The following is a 17,598-nucleotide window of genomic DNA, read 5'->3' on the forward strand; positions in this document are numbered from 1 at the left end:
CGCTGCGGCTGTGCCGCCCTTCCCGCCCTGCAAACCGCCAGCTGCAGGGTCCCTGCAGGCCCGGGGGGAATCGCTTTCTGCACTGAAGCTGCTGCAGGGGATGAAAAGGGTGACTCTGCAGTGGCCGCAGAGGAGTGCTGAGTCGCTCTTTGCTTCCCCCTCCGTGAGATAGAACTGGGAGAAAAAGCCCCTTCGTCTCCCCCAGAGAAGGGATTTTCATCCAGGTGGCTGCACTCACTATCAGCACGGGCACAGAAGGCGGAAAATGCAGCCAGCACATCTGAATAAGGATTGCCTCCTCAGTGCAATGTTCAGTTGGGGTTTCAGTGCAGTAACGAGAGAGCTAATCAGTCCCTTTTGCAGCATTTGCCAAGCAAAGCTGGTTCCAGTGTTCCAAAACCCAAGACACGGGATCAGATCGGAGCCCAATACCTTTGGGGTGTGGAGACTGTGGGGTTCAAACAACGTCATGGCCCCGTTGTTCAGCAACAGGAGCTTTCGCTGCCACAGGCATGAGGAAGTGGCTCCGGCTCGCAAGGACGTGACAGTCACTTCTTTCTGAGGACAAGGTGTTCAGGGCGTTGGTCACCCAAAACACTGCAGAAAAGAGAATCGACCTGAGTTGCAGGTGGGGAAACTGAGGCAGGGATGGGCTTTGCTTTGCCTGCTCAGGGCTTGGCTCCGAGTCACTGGAATGACTCAGATATCCCCCAAATCTACATTTTTATTGGCTGCCTTTATGGTAACAAAGGTCATTGCACAAATGGTGTAATCTTGACAAGATTCGGGTAAATTCAATTAATAGTAGCTCTCAAAGCAGAGACTTTTTGTCCCCTTCATTGTGGCTTGGTACTGTTCACCCCAGGAACAGTTCCTGCTTAAAAAATAGTCTTTTTACTGCAAAAAATGAATTATGCCTGCCCTTGCCTCCCACTGGCGGGGTTAATCTCACTCCTGCACGAAGGGGACAGTGGGGACGCGACGGGGCAGCGGCACTCCCCGAGCCACAGGAGCTGCCTGCGAGGCACGCAGCGTGTAGTGGCGAGGGCAAAACAAGATTAATACAGCCAGGAGCCTCCGAAAGGGCTTTGCATTTGATGTGGGAGAGAAGAGAGATCAGAGTATGGAGGAGCTGGGATTAACATAAAATTACGAAACTTTCATTATGGGCTGAAGGGCTGTCCCGGGCTGCGTGCCCCCATGGTGTGACCTGTCGGTGCCCCGGGCTGCGAGAACGCGTGGGAACACCGTTGCCAGTGGCACTGCCCTCACCTCCTCCCTAGAAGCAGCCTATTCTGTCTCCCCTTAGGTCAGCCGGATAGAAAAAGCGATTAATCTTTATCCAGATTAATCTTCAGCCAGAAAAACCAGGGGCTCTGAGCTGGTTGCGAAGTCCCCAACTTTCCCTTCCAGGTGGGGCAAAAAGGGGAGAGCCTCTGAAAGAGGGAGCGAGCGTGCAGAGACAGGGCATGGGATGCACCCAGGCACATGCCCTGGCTGTTACGGTGCCCATGAACTTGACAGGATGAGACGGGGACTAAATCCACCAAAGGACTTTGCCTCCCTGGTAATGTCTGCAAGTCCCATCGGCTTCGCTTTGATCCTGACCTGGGTCCGAAGCATCGCGATGTGCCGTAGGGATGCTCAGTGTTCCCGGAAAACTCGATCCACGTGGGACAAGGGTTGGTGTTTGAGCTCCTGCAGCTTCCCAGTCCTTCCCGTGTGGGACTGAGACCATGTCAGCCTCACTGCTCCAGGGAAAGGATGCGGCATGGCAGCAGTGGCACTGAAACAGAGCCTGAGCAATCGCCTGACAGGGAATCCCTCAATGACCCTCCACTCCTTGCAGGAAGGGGGTTCATGGGGATCAGCCCCTTGAAGGCTGGTTCCAAAAATCCCTCCAACCCCTCATCCATCACAGACACAAGCTGTGCTCTCCCTCCTTCCAGCTTTATTTGCAGAGGGAATTAAGGTCCTGCTGGGAAAAACTCCCCCGTGCTCTGATAACTGCCTGCATAGCCAGCTCTAAATGGCTTTTTGTAAATGAATGATCAGGATTAACGAGATTCCCCTCATCACTGTTTACTTAGTGCTCCACCAGGGTGGGGGGAACCAAGCAGGGACCCCTTCCTCCAGCTGAACCCCTTGGGCCACCAAGGAGCTGTCAAATATGGGGGACCAACATGGTGCCACCCAGCACATGGCCGAGCTCTTCCTCTCCTCTCCAGAGCAGCAGTGGAGGCTCCCAGCTGGGTTTGGAATGGGTGGGATGTGTGTGCATGCACCAGGAGAGTCAGTTCTGGGGACAGAGGAACTACGGGTCACTGTATTTTGTGAGCTAGGGGCCGGGCTGGGGACTATACTCATTTTCTCTCCGTGCCACGTTGCTGGGGAATGAAGGGGGGTGTTTGCCATGTGGGTTGGTCTCGGGCACGTGTCCCCCCACGTGATGGGAATGGGGAGGCTGTGCAAGGCTGCAGCTGGCCCCATCACCTTGGCAGGAATGCGCTTGGTGACCCCAGGGCTGATGAGGAGCTGTGTGGTGAGGCCACAGGGTCCACTGATCCAACAAGCCCCATATGGACGGGACCCTCCTCTGCCATCCCTCTCTGCCTGCAGCGGGGCTTGGGGGTCCTGCCTTCGCCTGCTGAGCTCCAGGGGGCTGGAGCCGCTGCAGCCGCCTTGCCACTAAAACAGCTCCGACCTTTGGATGTTTGCACATTCCTGCCTGTTAATGTGTCTCTCGTAACGGCCAAAAGCTGCTGGGATGGAGCGATACTCCCCCCCAGCACCTGCTGGTTGGCTCTCCCTGTTCTCCAGCCAGGAATCGGCACCAACTCCATGTGGGGTGGGAGCACACACTCCCCAAAGGAGCAAAACCAAATTCCCGGCTCATGCTCAGCCAGTGATGTCTCTGCTAGGAGCAACGAGCATCCCACCCCTCAACACCAGTGAGCCCAAAATGCCCACATTGCTGCCAGGGCAAAAGACAGTTGCCTCTCCCGGCCAGGCGCGGGGAAAAGGAGCGCCATTTCGGAGCGGAGCCGTGCTTCTCTTGGCTGCCAGGCTGGCACACCGCCCACCAGCACGACACCAGGCCAAATTCTTTGCGATTTCTAGGTCAACACCCGCCTCTCGTAATGCCCCCGAGCCCTCCTGCTGCCTGCGCCGGCCTCCAGCCCAGCCATCCCCATGCACAGGATAGGAATATCCCAGGGGATCCACACCCCACATCCCTCACACCACTCAGCCTGTCTGGCCCCATCCGTATCCTGTGGATATTCGGGGCTTATGCTCACATGCCCTGAATCAGGCCATTCCCCAAAGGCACCCGCTTGCCCTCATGCTGCCTTTGGTGCCCAGCTCTGCCCACAGCAGCACCCATGGGTGAACTGCATCTGCAGGGTGCAGAGCCTGCAGCCTGCCCCAGCTTGCACTTTTTTTTGGGGGGGGGGGGGGGGGAGGGATGGGGAGAGAAGATGTTAAGGCCGATCCCCTGAAGTCAGACACCAAAGGAGGGTGTTTGCTTTGGCTTTCTAAAGTGAGTTTCTTACCATCCTGATGGCAGTGAAAAAAAAAAAATATCTCGGGACATGGGATGGCCCTAACGCTCCAAACCTGGAAATAAATCACCTGAAAAAACAGCCTTTGTAAAGAAATCCCCGTGGCCCCGGTGCTTGTTTGCAAACTGGCCAAGTTTCGACCTCGGCGTGACGTGGTTTCCCAAAGAAAGAGGCAATGTTGGCACTGCTCCGGCGGCTCAGCCCCTCCGCTGCAGGGGGCTGGATACGTCCCCCCCCCCCCGCCTGCAGGGGCTACTTTCCGTAGCGTGGGCTGGGCTGGAGGAGCAGGAGCCCTGCAGGGCTGCAGCCCCCTACCCAGACACCTGTCCGAGGGGGGGATGGCGGGGAGGAGGAAGAGGCAGCATGCCGAGCATCTCCTTACCCAGGGGCTGTTGCACTGTGCCTTGGGCGAGCGGCTGCCGGTGCTCCCCCCGCCGCAGGGCAAGCCCCGGCCTGCCGGAGCATTGTGCCAGCCCCGCCGCCGGGAACGGCCGCTGGCAACGGCCCGGGGCTGGCTGGGGCGTGGAGGGAGGCAGGGAGCATTGCTGGGTGTACATGACCCCCTATCCGTGACCTAAAAACGTGGCCGAAAACTCGAGGGTGCACACATGCTGCCCCAGCATTGCTCTGGGCTGGATGCAGCCCCCGGCAGAGCCCCCGCTCCCCGCAGAGGGACCTAACCCAGCTTCAGCAGCATCAGCTGGGGAGCGAGACCAGGGGTTGCGACACAGGGGGATGCCCAGAGCGTGGGGACTGTCCCCAGGGTGGCACTGTTTTTCCTACAGGGTACTTTGGGCCAGATAATCAGATTCTGGTCCATATCAGACCACCGCCTTGCCCCGCCTCAGTTTCCCCATCAGGGTGCTGTAAACCATCCAAGCTTTGTGAATGCCGCAGGCCTCGCTGGACTCTGCTAGCAGTGCAAAGTCACTTCTGGAAAAACAGAAAAGGGGCTTTGCCAGCTTTCTGTTTTCCGAGCCACCTTTCCCAGAGCCCCTGTGACCCTGCAGAAAGGTGTTTGCATCCAGCCTGATCCCTCCAGGCAAAGACATCGGGGTCCAGTCCCGTCATAGCCTGTCTGGGGTTTGCTACAGCACCTCCATTCCCTCAGATAGAAAACCCTCTAAAAATTGGTGTCACAGGGTAGGGTAGACCCCAAGCTCTGCCCCTCATTTCAGGGCTGGGGGCCAGGCTGCCCCAATGCCATCCCCATCCCTGTCCCCCCCAAGGGACCTGCTGTACCAAGGATGGAGCTCCCTGCCCAAGTACAGTTCCCATGAGATTTCTCATCCATGTGAACTGGATGCACGTTTGGGAACCTGTTTTTTCCCAAACTTTGGAGGTTCTTTCATTGCTATGCAAGGCGAGTCCATTCCTTACCCTCCTCCATCCTGTCTCCCCCTTCTCCCCCCTCACCACTCGGGCCATCCCAGCCTGGGATGTTAAAATGGGCTGAATTTTTCACCATGAGGGGTGGAAAAAAAAAATAATAAAAAATCTGGGGTGGAGGGAGAACCCATGAGCTGTGACCTCCTCCAAACGAACAGCACCAAATCCACACAAGGAAAACAAAAGGCAGTGAGATTAGCATTTCCAAACAGAGCAGAGATGGCCCCAATCTTTGAGCTGTTTATTCTAGGCGTTGATTTTCAATATTTAGGATGATTAGCAAGTGAAAGCCGGCTGTTGCCAGAATGGCTCCATGCCAGCCCCGCACTCAATGGAGAGGAAAGAAAGACAAGGCAAGAAAAGGAGAGAAAAAAAGGGCTTATGTGTATATTTTTTCCCCCTCTGTGAAGGGGAGATTGGTTTGAGGTGTCAATGTTTGCCCATCAGGGAGGGATGATGGATGAGGGGACGGCTGGGGGAATAGCAAAAATAAATAATAAAGGAATAATTGCCATGTGCTTAATAACTGGCTGGGGAAGGACCTGGCGGGGGCTGCGAAAGCTGACTTTGCAGGGAGTTTTTAGAGCTGGGCACTTCCCAGACCCTCTCTGGTGGATGCTGGCGGTGGGATGCCCCAAAACTCAGCCGGCTCTGGGCTTCACTGGTCTGGGTTTTCATTGCACGGTGCTTCGCCCACGCGTAGAGCAGGGGGGGGGACACCACCAGCTCAGGGGTCCCCAACCCATCACCACCCCTGTGCCGGGCGAGCCAGGGCAGCCCACAGGGCTGGACCAGCCCCAGCCCCAAGCTGCAACCCCGCTGCCACCGGCAAGCCCGGGCAGGCCGGGTGCTGCCGGGTCCCGACCTCCCTCCTGGCACCGCGCTTCGCCCCGAGCACACGGAGCACACACGGGCTTTGTGCGGGCAGCGGCGTGGCGTCCTGCCTGCCTCCGTGCCCACGGGAAGCGATGCTCCCGCCCCATAGCGCTCCCACTTGTGCACCTCCCGGCTGCTGCTTAAAAAATACACACCCCCCCACACACCAAACCATCTCATTGAAAGAAAAAAAAAAGAAAAAAAAAAAAAAAATCACGTCCGAGTTGGTTTTGTTGCTTTCAGAAGCTGAACAAAACGAGGTTGTTTCAGGCCTCGCCTGGTGCCTCCTTTATATTCACCCTTTCTCACTTTAAAACCCTCGACTGGCTCCAGCAGGCTGGAATATTTTTTCCTGGCAAGGTCATTTTTTTCAGTCCCCTGGCAGGGTGGGGGTGCTGGGGGCTCCTCTTTTTCCAGGGGGTTTAAGACAGAAATTACACACTTGTGCCTGGCAAAACAAAATAAATAAGTGGACCAAGGGACAAGGGAGCTGCCAGCTTTTTGCAGCCCGGCCAGTGCCACTGCTACCAGGAAAAAGTGGAGAGCACATCCCCAGGTGCTACCAACAGGGAGCTGAGAGGAGAAGCCAGGATAGGGAATTTCTTATTGCCTTTTGGGGTTCATGGTCCTCAATGTCCCCAAGCTGAAAGGAGAGCCTAGATCTGCCTCACACATTCCTCCCCCAAGACACATCAAAGCTGGTCCCCTCCCCTGCCAAGTGATAACCCTACCTTATCCCAAGGGCTGCATCCTGCCCTCCCAGCACGAAGTACGCACGAGCCAAAACCAACCTCTGCAGTCAGCCCAGCCCTTATTTTGAGTTGAGATTGGCTAGATTTGGAGCAGCTGTGACCACTACAGAGCAAACAGGCAGCTCTGGGGTTGACTGCTGCAGTGCCTCATGCTGATGGGATCCGGTAGATCACTGGGGAGGTGATAGGGTGCTCCTCATGTGCTGGGGAGACAGGGAGGGCTGTGTCTCCAGTGCAAGAGGGATGGGACATCCTGGAGTGAGTCCAGCTGAAGCACCAAGCTGGATGAGCCCCAGGCAGGGGTCTGGAAGGGGATCTCTGTCCCTGGAGATGCTCAGATGTGACGGGGCGGGACGGGCTGGGCAGCCACCAAGCAGGGGCCAGAGCACCCTTTTCCAGAGTCCTCTTCCAGCCCCTTTCTCCCACCATCCCAAGTGGCAGCATCGCCCCACAGCTGTGGACACAGAGAGGTGCCCCGGCCAGCCTCACATCCCTGAGCCACCCTGCCCTCCCCATGGGTCTCCCCAAACCTGCTGCCCCTCTGGCAGCTGAGCATACCGCTGCTTTTCCTCCCTGTCTTGGCAGAGCCCAACTGCTCCTCGACGTAATTGGCCTGGCAAGGGCTCAGCCCTTCCCACAGCTTCTGTGCAGCTCCTCTTGCCACCCTGTACCCAGGAGGGCTCCGAAGCCACTTGTGTTTCTCAGGGCATTTACAGAGCCAGCTGGGGACATGGCACAAGCAGAGGGATAGTCCCAGGCACTCCCACCGTGTCACCCCCCGGAGGTGCCCACATGGAGGGATGCTCCAGGGGTCGGGAGCAGCTCCCAGGACTTGGGACACCAGGCACAGACACCCTCGTGCCATGCAGAAGGTGTGTAACCGTTGCCACACACGTGGTGGTTTGTGCCTCGGTTTCCCTGTGGGGAATTGTGCCGCCACAGAGAGGGGGGTGATAGCACCGGTGTACCAGGGCTGGGCTGGTGAGATGTCCCCTACCTCTGGGGGAGAGGGTCAGACAGAGCCAAGTGGTGCTGGAGGGAAACAAGGAGGCAAAAGGGGGGGTTTCTTCTCTATTTTTCTTTTTTTCTTTTAATTTGTAAATAACTTTCCATGAAAAAGATTAGATTGCACACGTATCTCTGCAGTTCCTCAGCATCAGTATAGAGGCCCCTGAACAGAAACATGTAACAAAAGCAACAAATAAAAAGCAGCATCGCCAATGCAGATAATACACCAACCCCCAAGACCCCCCAGAGACATGGCCCTTGCTCCCCAGCCCTGGGACACTGTCCCCAGCCATGCGGTGGCATCCCAGGGGACTTCAGATGCTGGCACTTGGGCTAAGCAGCAGCCCCAGCTGCTACTTGCATGAGCTGAAGATGTTGGTTCTCAGCCTGCCCCACACTTTACCAGGGGGGATGCGGGACTTGCACTCTCACATCCACAGCTCCAACCCTTTCCCTGACTTGGGGTGCAAATTACTCCAAGGGTAATTTATATATATTTTTTAAGGCTTGTTTATCAATTCTTCCACTACAAGTATACTCTTGCTAAATTATAGGACCTCATATTAAAAGGTTCCAAGTGCTTTCGTAACCAAAAAGGAAACTCTACAATCTTCCATTTTTTGGCAAGTCTAAGACACACCATTAAAACTACAGCTTCTGCTTACTCCTACTTAATGTCTGCTCTACCTCTAATAACCTACAGTGAAGGAGAGGCAAAGAATCCAGTTCTCGGGGGCTTCAACTCAAGTTTCAGCAGAGTTTGTCTCTGGTCCTGAAATGTTTCTGAGCTACTTTGCAGAGACTCTGCCACGTTCTTGCTGCACAGTGAGCCAAAGGGCCAAAGCTTCAGCCTGCATCAGTCCCAGCAGCTCTCCTGGCTGATGAGCTGCTCCTGGCTGGATGGGACTTCATCCCCGCTGCCATCCCCAGGCCCCTCTTTGGCCTGAGCTCCTGGATGAAGCCTGGATGTGGATTTCTTTCCTCCTCTGTCCCACCTGCGAGCATTTGATGTGGAGTGACCCTGTCACCACCAGCTGATGGCCACACCACAGTGTTTTCCTTACAGGTCCCCCAAAATCACATCCTTCATCGGGGTCCTGTGTTGCCCTGGCAGCCACTCAGAACCTGATGGATGAGCAGAAGTGGTGGAGAGCAATAGTCTCAGGCCAAAAAAACAGAGAGGGGGTATATAGTGGTCTAGACCCTTTGGCAACCACAGCAAGGATTTTGGGTACAAAAAGCAGAAAGGCGGTTCTGAGAGTGCCCTGGTCCCCACTGCCTCTCTCCTGCTGGGGCCAATTCCTGGATCCTTAACAAAACCTGTTGCTGCTGCTGCAGGAATCCTCCCTCACATAGTCTTCATTTACAGAACAACTAACACAAGCCTTTAAACAGTGAAAATATAGAACAACTCTGTCATGGTTTAGGCCCAGCAGACAACTAAACACCACAAGGCCACTTGTGTGTCGGGGCAAGGACAGGGAGAGCTCGCTCACCAGTTACGGTCACGGGCAAAACAGACTCGACTTTGGGAAAAAACATCAATTTAGTTTGTTACCAATCAAATCAGAGTAGGATAATGAGAAATAAAACTGGATCTTAAAAACACCTTCCCCCCAACCCTCCGTTCTTCCCAGGCTTAACTTTACTCTTGATTTTCTCTACCTCCTCTGCTCGGAGTGGCACGGGGAGGGGAGGCAGGGGATGGGGGGTGTCCTCAGTTCATCGCCCGCTGTCTCTGCTGTTCCTCCCTGTTCAGGGAGGAAGACTCCTCACACTCTTCCCCTGCTCCAGTGTGGGTCTCCCACAGGGTCACGGCCTTCTTCGGGTGCAGCCAGCTGCTCCAGCATGAGCACCTCCATGGGCTGCAGGTGGAGATCTGCTCCACCATTAACCTCCAGGGGCCGCAGGGGCACAGCCTGCCTCACCGTGGTCTTCACTGCAGGCTGCAAGGGAATCTGCTCCGGCACTTGGAGTGCCTCCTCCCCTCCCTCCCTCACTGCCCGTGCTGTCTGCAGAGGTATTTCTCTCATATCCCACTCCTCTTTCTCCTGCAGGTGTTCCAGCAGTTTCTTTGGGTTTTTTCCCACCCCATCTTAAACATGTTATCCCAGAGATGCTACCACCCCTGTTGATAGGCTCGGCCTTGGCCAGGGGCGGGTCTGACTTGGAGCTGGGGAAGCTTCTAGCAGCTTCTCACAGGAGCCACCCCTGTAGTACCCTCCCCTGCTACCCAAGCCTTGCCAGACAAACCCAGTCCAACTCCCAAACTGCATTTCCCATATCCCCCCACTATTAAGAAAAGCTAGTGCTAAAAATATAGGTTTCTTTGAATATATAACATTTAATAGATTATATAAAAACATCTAAAGAGGCAGACTTGCTGAATTTATAAACCTTTTCTTCTTCCCTAGGCACAAGTCAGGAGGGAGGTTGAACTTGGAGTATCCAGAAGGGATTTCTATTTACTTGCTAGCTAATTATCACACTATACCTACCAACTACTCTAGACAGAAAAAGGAAAGAGAAACAGAGATGAAGGGTGAGGAAATTGCACTTAGTCTATCGAATCCTAAGCCACCAGGAATCTCATGTCTTGTATGGGATTTAACAGGTGCTCTCCTTTAGCCCTGAAGGAACATATGCCGTGTCCATTTCCATGGCAAAAAAAAAAAAAAAAAAAAAAAAAAAAAAAAAAAAAAAAAGGATAATTCACATTTCTTCCTTTAAAAGTAAAAAAATAAGTAGTGTTATATTTTTTCTCTTGAGGAAACTCATGTACTAGAGACTTCTGATGTGTCCTTTAAAGATATGTCAAGCAGTTCCTGTGGTGGTATTTTTTTCTCCCCCCGTTGTTCCTGTAAATAATCTTACAATGAAGCTGGTAAAACTCAATGTGGGTGTCTCCGTCTCTAGAAAATCTTGTCCCTTGTAAATCCGAGCAGTATGGGGGGAGCATCCTACTAAAGTCTGTGTGGGCTTTGAACAGTGACTGGCCTCTTATACAAGGGACGCCAGACTGCTCCAGTCGCTCACATCTGCTGGCAAAGAGGCGTCGTTGAGGTCGAACAACTGCTCCATGTTGACGGAGTTGGAGAGGTAATCGTTTGTCTCTTCATCCCAGGGATGCTGCAGGAAAGATGTGGCCATCAAGGTTTCATCAAAGTCCAGGTTGTTCTGGTTGGATTCAGTGAGGACCTGCTCCTGCCCCTGGAGACAGTCGATGTGGTGCCCATGTATCGTCAAGTCCAGGTCGCGTGTCATGGGGTTGGTTGGAGGCGTGAGCTCCAGATCCTCAAAAATGGAGAATTCTCCATTCAGGTTGGTGTCAAAAATGGCTTCCCAGTCAAAGTCACCTTTCAGCGATCCCAGCTCAGTCTGCTCTTCCTGGGTCAGCAAGGTGGAGTTGGAAAGCCGAGGTGCCTTGGCCATTTGTTTGAGCAAGGGCTGCTTGCGCGTGTGCCCTGCTTTGCCATCCGTTGAATTCCAGTTCTGGTCGCCAGTGACTTCTTCAAACTCTTCCAGGAGCTGCTGCGACTCCACGTTGACGTTGAGGATGTTATTGGAGGTGCAAGCCAAAGAGCCCGGGCTAGTGACGCACCGTGCTTCTTGCCGGGCTCTTTTGGTGAAGGCTGGGTGGATCTGCACTGGTGTCATCCTCCGCTTTTTGGAGGCGCCGTTCTTCAGCCGGTCGGCGTATTGGGGGTCAAGCTTCCAAAACCCACCTTTTCCTGGCTCGCCCTTCTCCCGGGGCACCTTGATGAAGCACTTGTTCAAGGAGAGGTTGTGCCGGATGGAGTTCTAGACCCAAAAGAGACAAAAAAAACCCCAAGGCTGAGTGCTTGCCTGCTGCCGCAGCAACTACCTGTGTGGGGAGGCTGGTGGAAAAGCACATTTTCAGCAAGGACCTTTGGGAAAAAGAAAGCAGAAATGGCAACATCAAGACATCCTGGGCTACATGCCCAGCAGAAACTCCCCTGCCCCGAGTCACCAGCGGAGTTTTCTTGCCTCCTGTCTAATCCAGGCAGAGGTGGCAGGAGCCAAGGGGTTCAGGCTAGGACTTGCCAACCAACAGGAAACTTTTGGGCAACTCTCCTTGGCTGTAAATTGTGACCATGGGGCCTTGGATCATGCAGAGCACTGGGAGGAACCAGCCAAACTTGCTCTAAGCATGGAGCTAAGCTGGAGGAGGTCAGGTCCTCCTTTATGGTTGAGAAGGGTCTTTACATCGATGTGGCCAAGGCCCCATTACAAGTGGCAGCACCATGGGGGATGGTATCATCAGGGCCCTGCTTGCATCCCCCACTTCATTTGTGCCTATTGCTAGTGTTGAGGGGAAAATACTTGGCTAAAAAATAGGTGCCATGGCTCCCTGCAGCCAGGCTGACACAAACCAGACGGGCAAAACTGGAGAGACACGTGGGCTGTTCCACCGCAGCCCTGTGTGTCTCCAGAGGTGCCTCCTGGCCCGGCGAAGCTGGGTGTGATATCACTGCATCTTCATCACTGCTTAAATGAGCTGGAGGGGGGTGGGGGGAGAAAAAAAAAAAAACAAAAAAAAAATGGAAAAAAAGAAAAAGAGGAGTTTCTGTTCCCGTTGAGCTGTTCTGAAACACTGAATGTGCCTGGAGTGATGTGAATAATCAGAAAGGAAACTCAGTTATTGGGTAAATAACCCAGCATTGGACTCCACAAAGCCAAGACTGTATTAAGAGATTGGATATGGTAGAGGGTTTTTTTTTTTTTTAATGTTGCCTGGATATCTTTATGCTTATTCATCCATAATCCGTAGTGCCGAATAGGAAAAACAAGGCTTGAATGCTTAGAGCTGTTGAAAAACACACGCGCGCGCGCGCGCACACACACACACACACACACACACAACAAAACCCTCCTCTGGGCTGAAGCTCCTTGGGTGTGTTGGCTCCTCTCCAAGCACTCAGCTCCCACAGGAATATATCCATCTCCCCCTGGAGTATGGGTGGCATGACCTTTCCAGGCTGTCTTCACGTACGGGAATCGGAATAGAGGATGAGAACACAGCCTCGAAAAGAAAGAAAGAAAGAAAGAAAGAAAGAAAAAAAAAATAGCAAGAAACAAACAAAAAAAAAAAAAAAAAAAAAAAAAGAAACAGAAAGAAAGAAAGAAAGAAAGAAAGAAGAAAGAAGCAGCAGGAACACAGATAGCTCTGCAAACAATCCAGGCTGTGGTAACTCCAGATTTACAGTTTAACAAAATTTTACAAGGGTCAGAGACTTGCAAGCTGAATTCTCTGCTCCTCATCTCCCCTCCCCATCCCAAACTTCATTCAGCCTGGGCTGCTCTCCGTTATTACCCGGTCGGATAACATATTTATCATTCCTGCCTGCAACAATCCTGTGAACCCCCTGCATCTCTGTGGAGAGGGATTGAAAACCTTTCTTTTTTTTTAATAAACACATTTAATTAAAAACGTGGTGATTATCCAGCCGTGAATTTGCAGAAGAAAGTCAACACGCTGGCACACAGCTCCTCCTCCCCAATCACTCCCCTATGTCCCCCCAGTACAGGGGAGGCTGGGGGACCCAGGTGGCCCTGGAGAAGGACCGGGGGGTTCCCTTCCCCGTGATGGGCTTCAAAAGCTGCTGGAGACCCACCTGCCTGGGGAGAAGGTGGGCAATGCCTGGGCAGGGGCTTTGCAGCGGCTTTGCCCAGCCCTGCCTGGGTGAGCACTGTGGCCGGGGTCCCTGGCACACTGCAGATTTGGGCCGGGAATCGCCCAGGCGGAGGGACGAGCCACCCGTGTCCCTCCTGCCCTGCCACATCCTAGGAAGCCTCACATGCCAGAGGTCCCCTCGCGTGACGGAGGAGGGCAGTGAGCCAAGGTGGCTGGGAAAAGCCTCCAGAGCTGGTGAGCTTTGGAGCTGGGGGCTGCCCCCTGCTCCCTGGGGACACGCTTGTGCTAGCTGGGGACAGCAGCCCTGTTTGATCTCTCTTCGGCTTCCCTCTGAGGCCTCACCAGCTCATCCCAGCGATGGAGCCTCCTTTGCCTGTCCAAGGGGACAGGAGACCTGCCCTCTGCCCTGCTTGGAAAGCAGCAGCATTTCTGCTCTGAACCTCCCCAGCAAGGGATTTGTCCAACAAGCAGCATCTCCCTGGGGGGCCTCTCCATCCCTCTCCTACACCTGGTCCTCAGCGCCCAGAGATACTCAACCTGGCGATTTCACATGTGCTCAGCCTCGAGAGACTCAGGACCCCACGAGAGCTACAGAAAGGTGGAGCCAGGGACAGAGGCGCCTTCACCCCGGAGCCAAGAGGAGCCACAGAGACCAGTAGCCCAACAGGTACCTCCCTACGCTCAAAATGGCCCTGGGCTCTCGCCCATAACGGCTCCTTCCCTCCACTGCCCTCATGGCCGTGGCATTTCTGCACACCCAAGCTCTTCCCCACCAGCTGCTGGTGCCACTCTGCTCCCAGTGGGATCCAGTATCCCCGCAGGACCTTGCCTTGCACAGTGGAGGCTGTGGGAAGCCCTCCGCAGCCCTGTGGGGAAAGAGGACAAGCAAGAGGTCTCCAAAGCTCCTACCTGCCAGGTGGGATCAGCATGTCGGAAGTAGCAGAAGTTGTCAGTAATCCACTTGTAGATGGCAGAGAGAGTGATTTTGGGCTTATTGCTGGCTTCCATCGCCATGCAGATGAGGGTGGCGTAGGAGTAGGGCGGCTTGACGTGCGGGTTGGTCTTGTAGTCAATGTCCTCCGCGAGTTGAGGGTGCATGGCCACGGCGTGGTGTGCCGTCCTCAAGGTGGAGGAGGAGATGGGCTTGCAGGGAGTGTGGGGCATGCCCATGCACGCTGGGTCAGCGGCCAGGGGCGAGCACGGGGCAGCAAAGCTGGGGATCCTGTGACAGTCAAGTGGGTCCGGGCCACTGGGGAAGCAGGAGGACTTGCCCATGCTGGCATTGATGATTGAGAAGTCCTGCAGCCACATGAGGCTGGTCAGGCTGTCATCCAGGTCGTCCGAGTCCCCCATGCTGCCCTCCTGCCCTCTGTCCTTCCCTGCCCGCTGGCAGCTCGGCCACCCCTCAGCCATGCCTTGGCGCTGCAGCACCTCTTGCGTTCGTGGGGTGCACGTGAAGGGGAGGGAGGGGAACGGGGCAGATCCTGCAATGACAACAGGGAGAGGGTTGAGGCTCCCCGAGGCGCAGCCGCTCTCTGGCACCCAGGCAGGGCTGGGCATGGGTGCTCCCAGTGCTGCTGGGTGAGCCCCATTCCTGGGGTGCTGCACGCTGGAGCTTCAGTGCCTCCCCCGGGGTGCTTTAGCAGCCCTGAACCTGCAGGAAATTCCCTCAAACCCCCATGCCCCAGTGTCACCCAAACCCTGGTTGACTGGTGCTGCCCAGCAAAGCCTTTGGCTGAAGCAAGAATTAAAAAAAAAACAAAAAAAAACCACCAAACAAAACAAAAACCAAAACCAAAAAAACACAACAAAACAACCCCAAAAAAACACAAGAAGAAAACTCTCAAAACCACCAAAATCCAGCCCTGCCATCCCACAAAGTGAGGATGTTTTTCCTCTCCACCACTACCAGGTCAAAAGCTCAGGATCCAGCACCTCGACAAAGTACCTTGAAGTTCCCCCTAGGCTACCCGCTCCCTTCGGTTTCCTATTTCTGCTCCTCCCTTCACCTGGTACCCCTAAAACAACCCGGGGCCGGGGGGGCGCGGACCCACCCCGAGCACAGCCTCACTCAGAGCGAGCCGGCAGATTCAGACTTCGGTTATTCCGGGGCTGGGGATGCGACTTCTGGCTTTTCTGCTGGGCTGGAAACCCCAAAATCCAGGGTCTTTGGGCGAGGAGAGACGCCCCCGGAGACCAGCCGGAGCCGGGGAGCCGCTCACCGGCTGCGCTGGGGGGGCTCGGGCGGGGGGTTCCACCGTTTGAATAATGCCGGGCTCAACAGCCGCGCGGGGGGGGGGGGGGGGGGGGGGGACGTGGAACCACTTGCCCCGCTTTCACAAAACGGGTTTTTTCCTCCCCAAAATAAGGTTTAGAGCAGCGCCAGGTTGGCGCCCGGTGTCACCGCCCAGCGCCTGCAAACTCCTGTGCCCGCAGGAAGGGAGATCCCAGAAATGCTCGCTGAAGTGAGCGGAGCGGGGGGGCGGGTTGGGTGGGGGGGGAGTACAAAGAATAAAATTATGAATAAATACACACACAGACAGACACACACACCCCCCCCAGCGCAAACCTACGGCTCCTGATGGGCGGCTTCGCCCGAGCTGCCCGGCCGAGCCCCCGGCAGCGCTGCCCGCCTGTCCCACCGCCCTCCCCGGCCAGCCCACCGCTCCCCGCTGCTTTCGGCCACCGCCGCCGCTCCTCACCCCGTGTCCCGGCGGCGTCCCCCAACTTCCAAAGTTCACGAGAGAGCAGGAAGCTTCTGGAAAAAAAAAAAAAAAAAACAACCACCACACAAAACACGAGAAGAAGGAGAAAAAAAAAAAAAAAAAAGCAGGGGAGGGGGGGGGGGGTGGGGAAAAAAAAAATAAGCCGCAGTCGTAGGTCTGTCGAGGGGGATCGGAGCGGGCCCCGGTCCCGGCAGCGCTGCCCCCCCGCCCGGCCCTGCCGCCGTGATTTCGCGGCCGCCCAGGGGCTGCGATTAAGTAGCTGCTCCGAAAGGCTTCACGCGTTGCCACGGCAACGCTCCGCCCCGTAAACAGCTTCCGGGCCTGCCATTGGTCCCCGCGTTGCTATGGGGAGGCGGAGGGTACCTGCCAGTTTGGGTTGAGAGTTGGTCGTTTGGGGACAGAACCCCGGGATGGGGTGTAGTACCCCCAGGGATGCTGCGGGGCCCCCCCGCACCCGGGGGGCGATTCCGGCCCCAGCAAACCCAAAACCTGTGTCCGGGGCCCCCACCCCAGGGTTGGCACAAGGGCAACCCCAGCCCTTTCCTCCTACCTGGGCCCCCCGCCCCTTCCACTCCCGACCCCTGAGGAGCCCACAGCAATTAGGGCAAAGCTGGAGAGGGAAGGGGGGGCTGGTAGACCCCCTTATTTAATTAGAAGGATTACAACCCCGTGCCCCTGTAAGAAATCCCTGACCCCCCACTGCCAGCCCAAGGGCTTTAACAGAGACCGGTGAAGGACCCGACCCCCCCCTCCCCGACCAAGGGGGGCTGAAAGCAGCTGCAAAACCCAGGGGAGGCCTGTTTGCTTTCACCCCACAGCGCAAGGCCTGCTCTTTAGGGGCATGGGGGGCTTTGGGGTGTCTGAGGGGGGTTTAAACACCAGGCACTTCTGCCCACTGCCCCACTGGGGAAGGACATTTGAGAGCAAGGGGCAGGTGAGCAGCCAGACCCACTCTCAAGGGTCACTGCTGCCTGACGTGGTGTGTACAAGAAGGGATTTTCCTGCCAGGATCCCTGAGGATTTGGGCAAGACAGGCTGAGGGGGGGTCAAACCCTCTCCCCAGCACAGGGGCAAGTGCCCCTCTGCCCATGCATGTCCCCACTGGCCACAGGCCTGGAGGTGGTGGGTGCTGGGATGGGGTATGGAGGAGGCAACTCCCAGGAGAGGGGAAATTTCTGTTTCACTTTCCAGAAAACAACCCCAAATCTCAGATTTCTGCCCTTCTAAACAAGTCAGCTCCCTTGGGAGCGGGACCTGCCCCTGCAACAATGCACCCAAAGGCAGCGAGAGCTCAAGGGCTTTCCTGAGCAGCCTGGGTCAAAGCACTTCAGGCCTCAATTCTCCCATCCCCGTCCTCCCCCTTTGCAGGATCTGGCCATCTGCAAGCCCTCCCTCCGCAGCTGCCCCCCACCATGCATCAGCCCCCTTCATTAAAGCCAAATTATAACCCCCCCCTTACAGCCCTCTTCACCTTCAAGGCAATCAGCTACCAGCACGAATTTTCTTCCCCAGCACTGCAGGGATTTCTCCCGCACAAGCACCCAGCTCCTCAGTGCTCCTCTCCTCCTCCAGGAAAAGTTTCCCCCAGGGTGTCCCCATCTGTCCCAGGGGCCACAGAGCCAGTGCCA

General features: G+C 55.5%; 1 protein-coding gene across 1 annotated transcript; it reads right to left on the reverse strand.

Moving 5' to 3' along the window:
* Window positions 1-10,315: 10,315 nt before the first annotated feature.
* FOXJ1 (forkhead box J1) lies at window positions 10,316-16,016 on the reverse strand. Its single transcript, XM_042802593.1, has 3 exons — window positions 15,947-16,016; window positions 14,154-14,728; window positions 10,316-11,389 (listed from the first exon to the last, which is right to left on the reverse strand). Exons 2-3 carry the CDS (start codon window positions 14,655-14,657, stop codon window positions 10,589-10,591), a joined length of 1,305 nt encoding a protein of 434 aa, XP_042658527.1. The 5' UTR covers window positions 14,658-14,728; window positions 15,947-16,016; the 3' UTR covers window positions 10,316-10,588.
* Window positions 16,017-17,598: the final 1,582 nt, after the last annotated feature.

This window comes from Tyto alba, unplaced genomic scaffold (genome assembly GCF_018691265.1).
Source record: "Tyto alba isolate M040663 unplaced genomic scaffold, T.alba_DEE_v4.0 Super-Scaffold_39, whole genome shotgun sequence".
Lineage (NCBI taxonomy): Eukaryota > Metazoa > Chordata > Aves > Strigiformes > Tytonidae > Tyto > Tyto alba.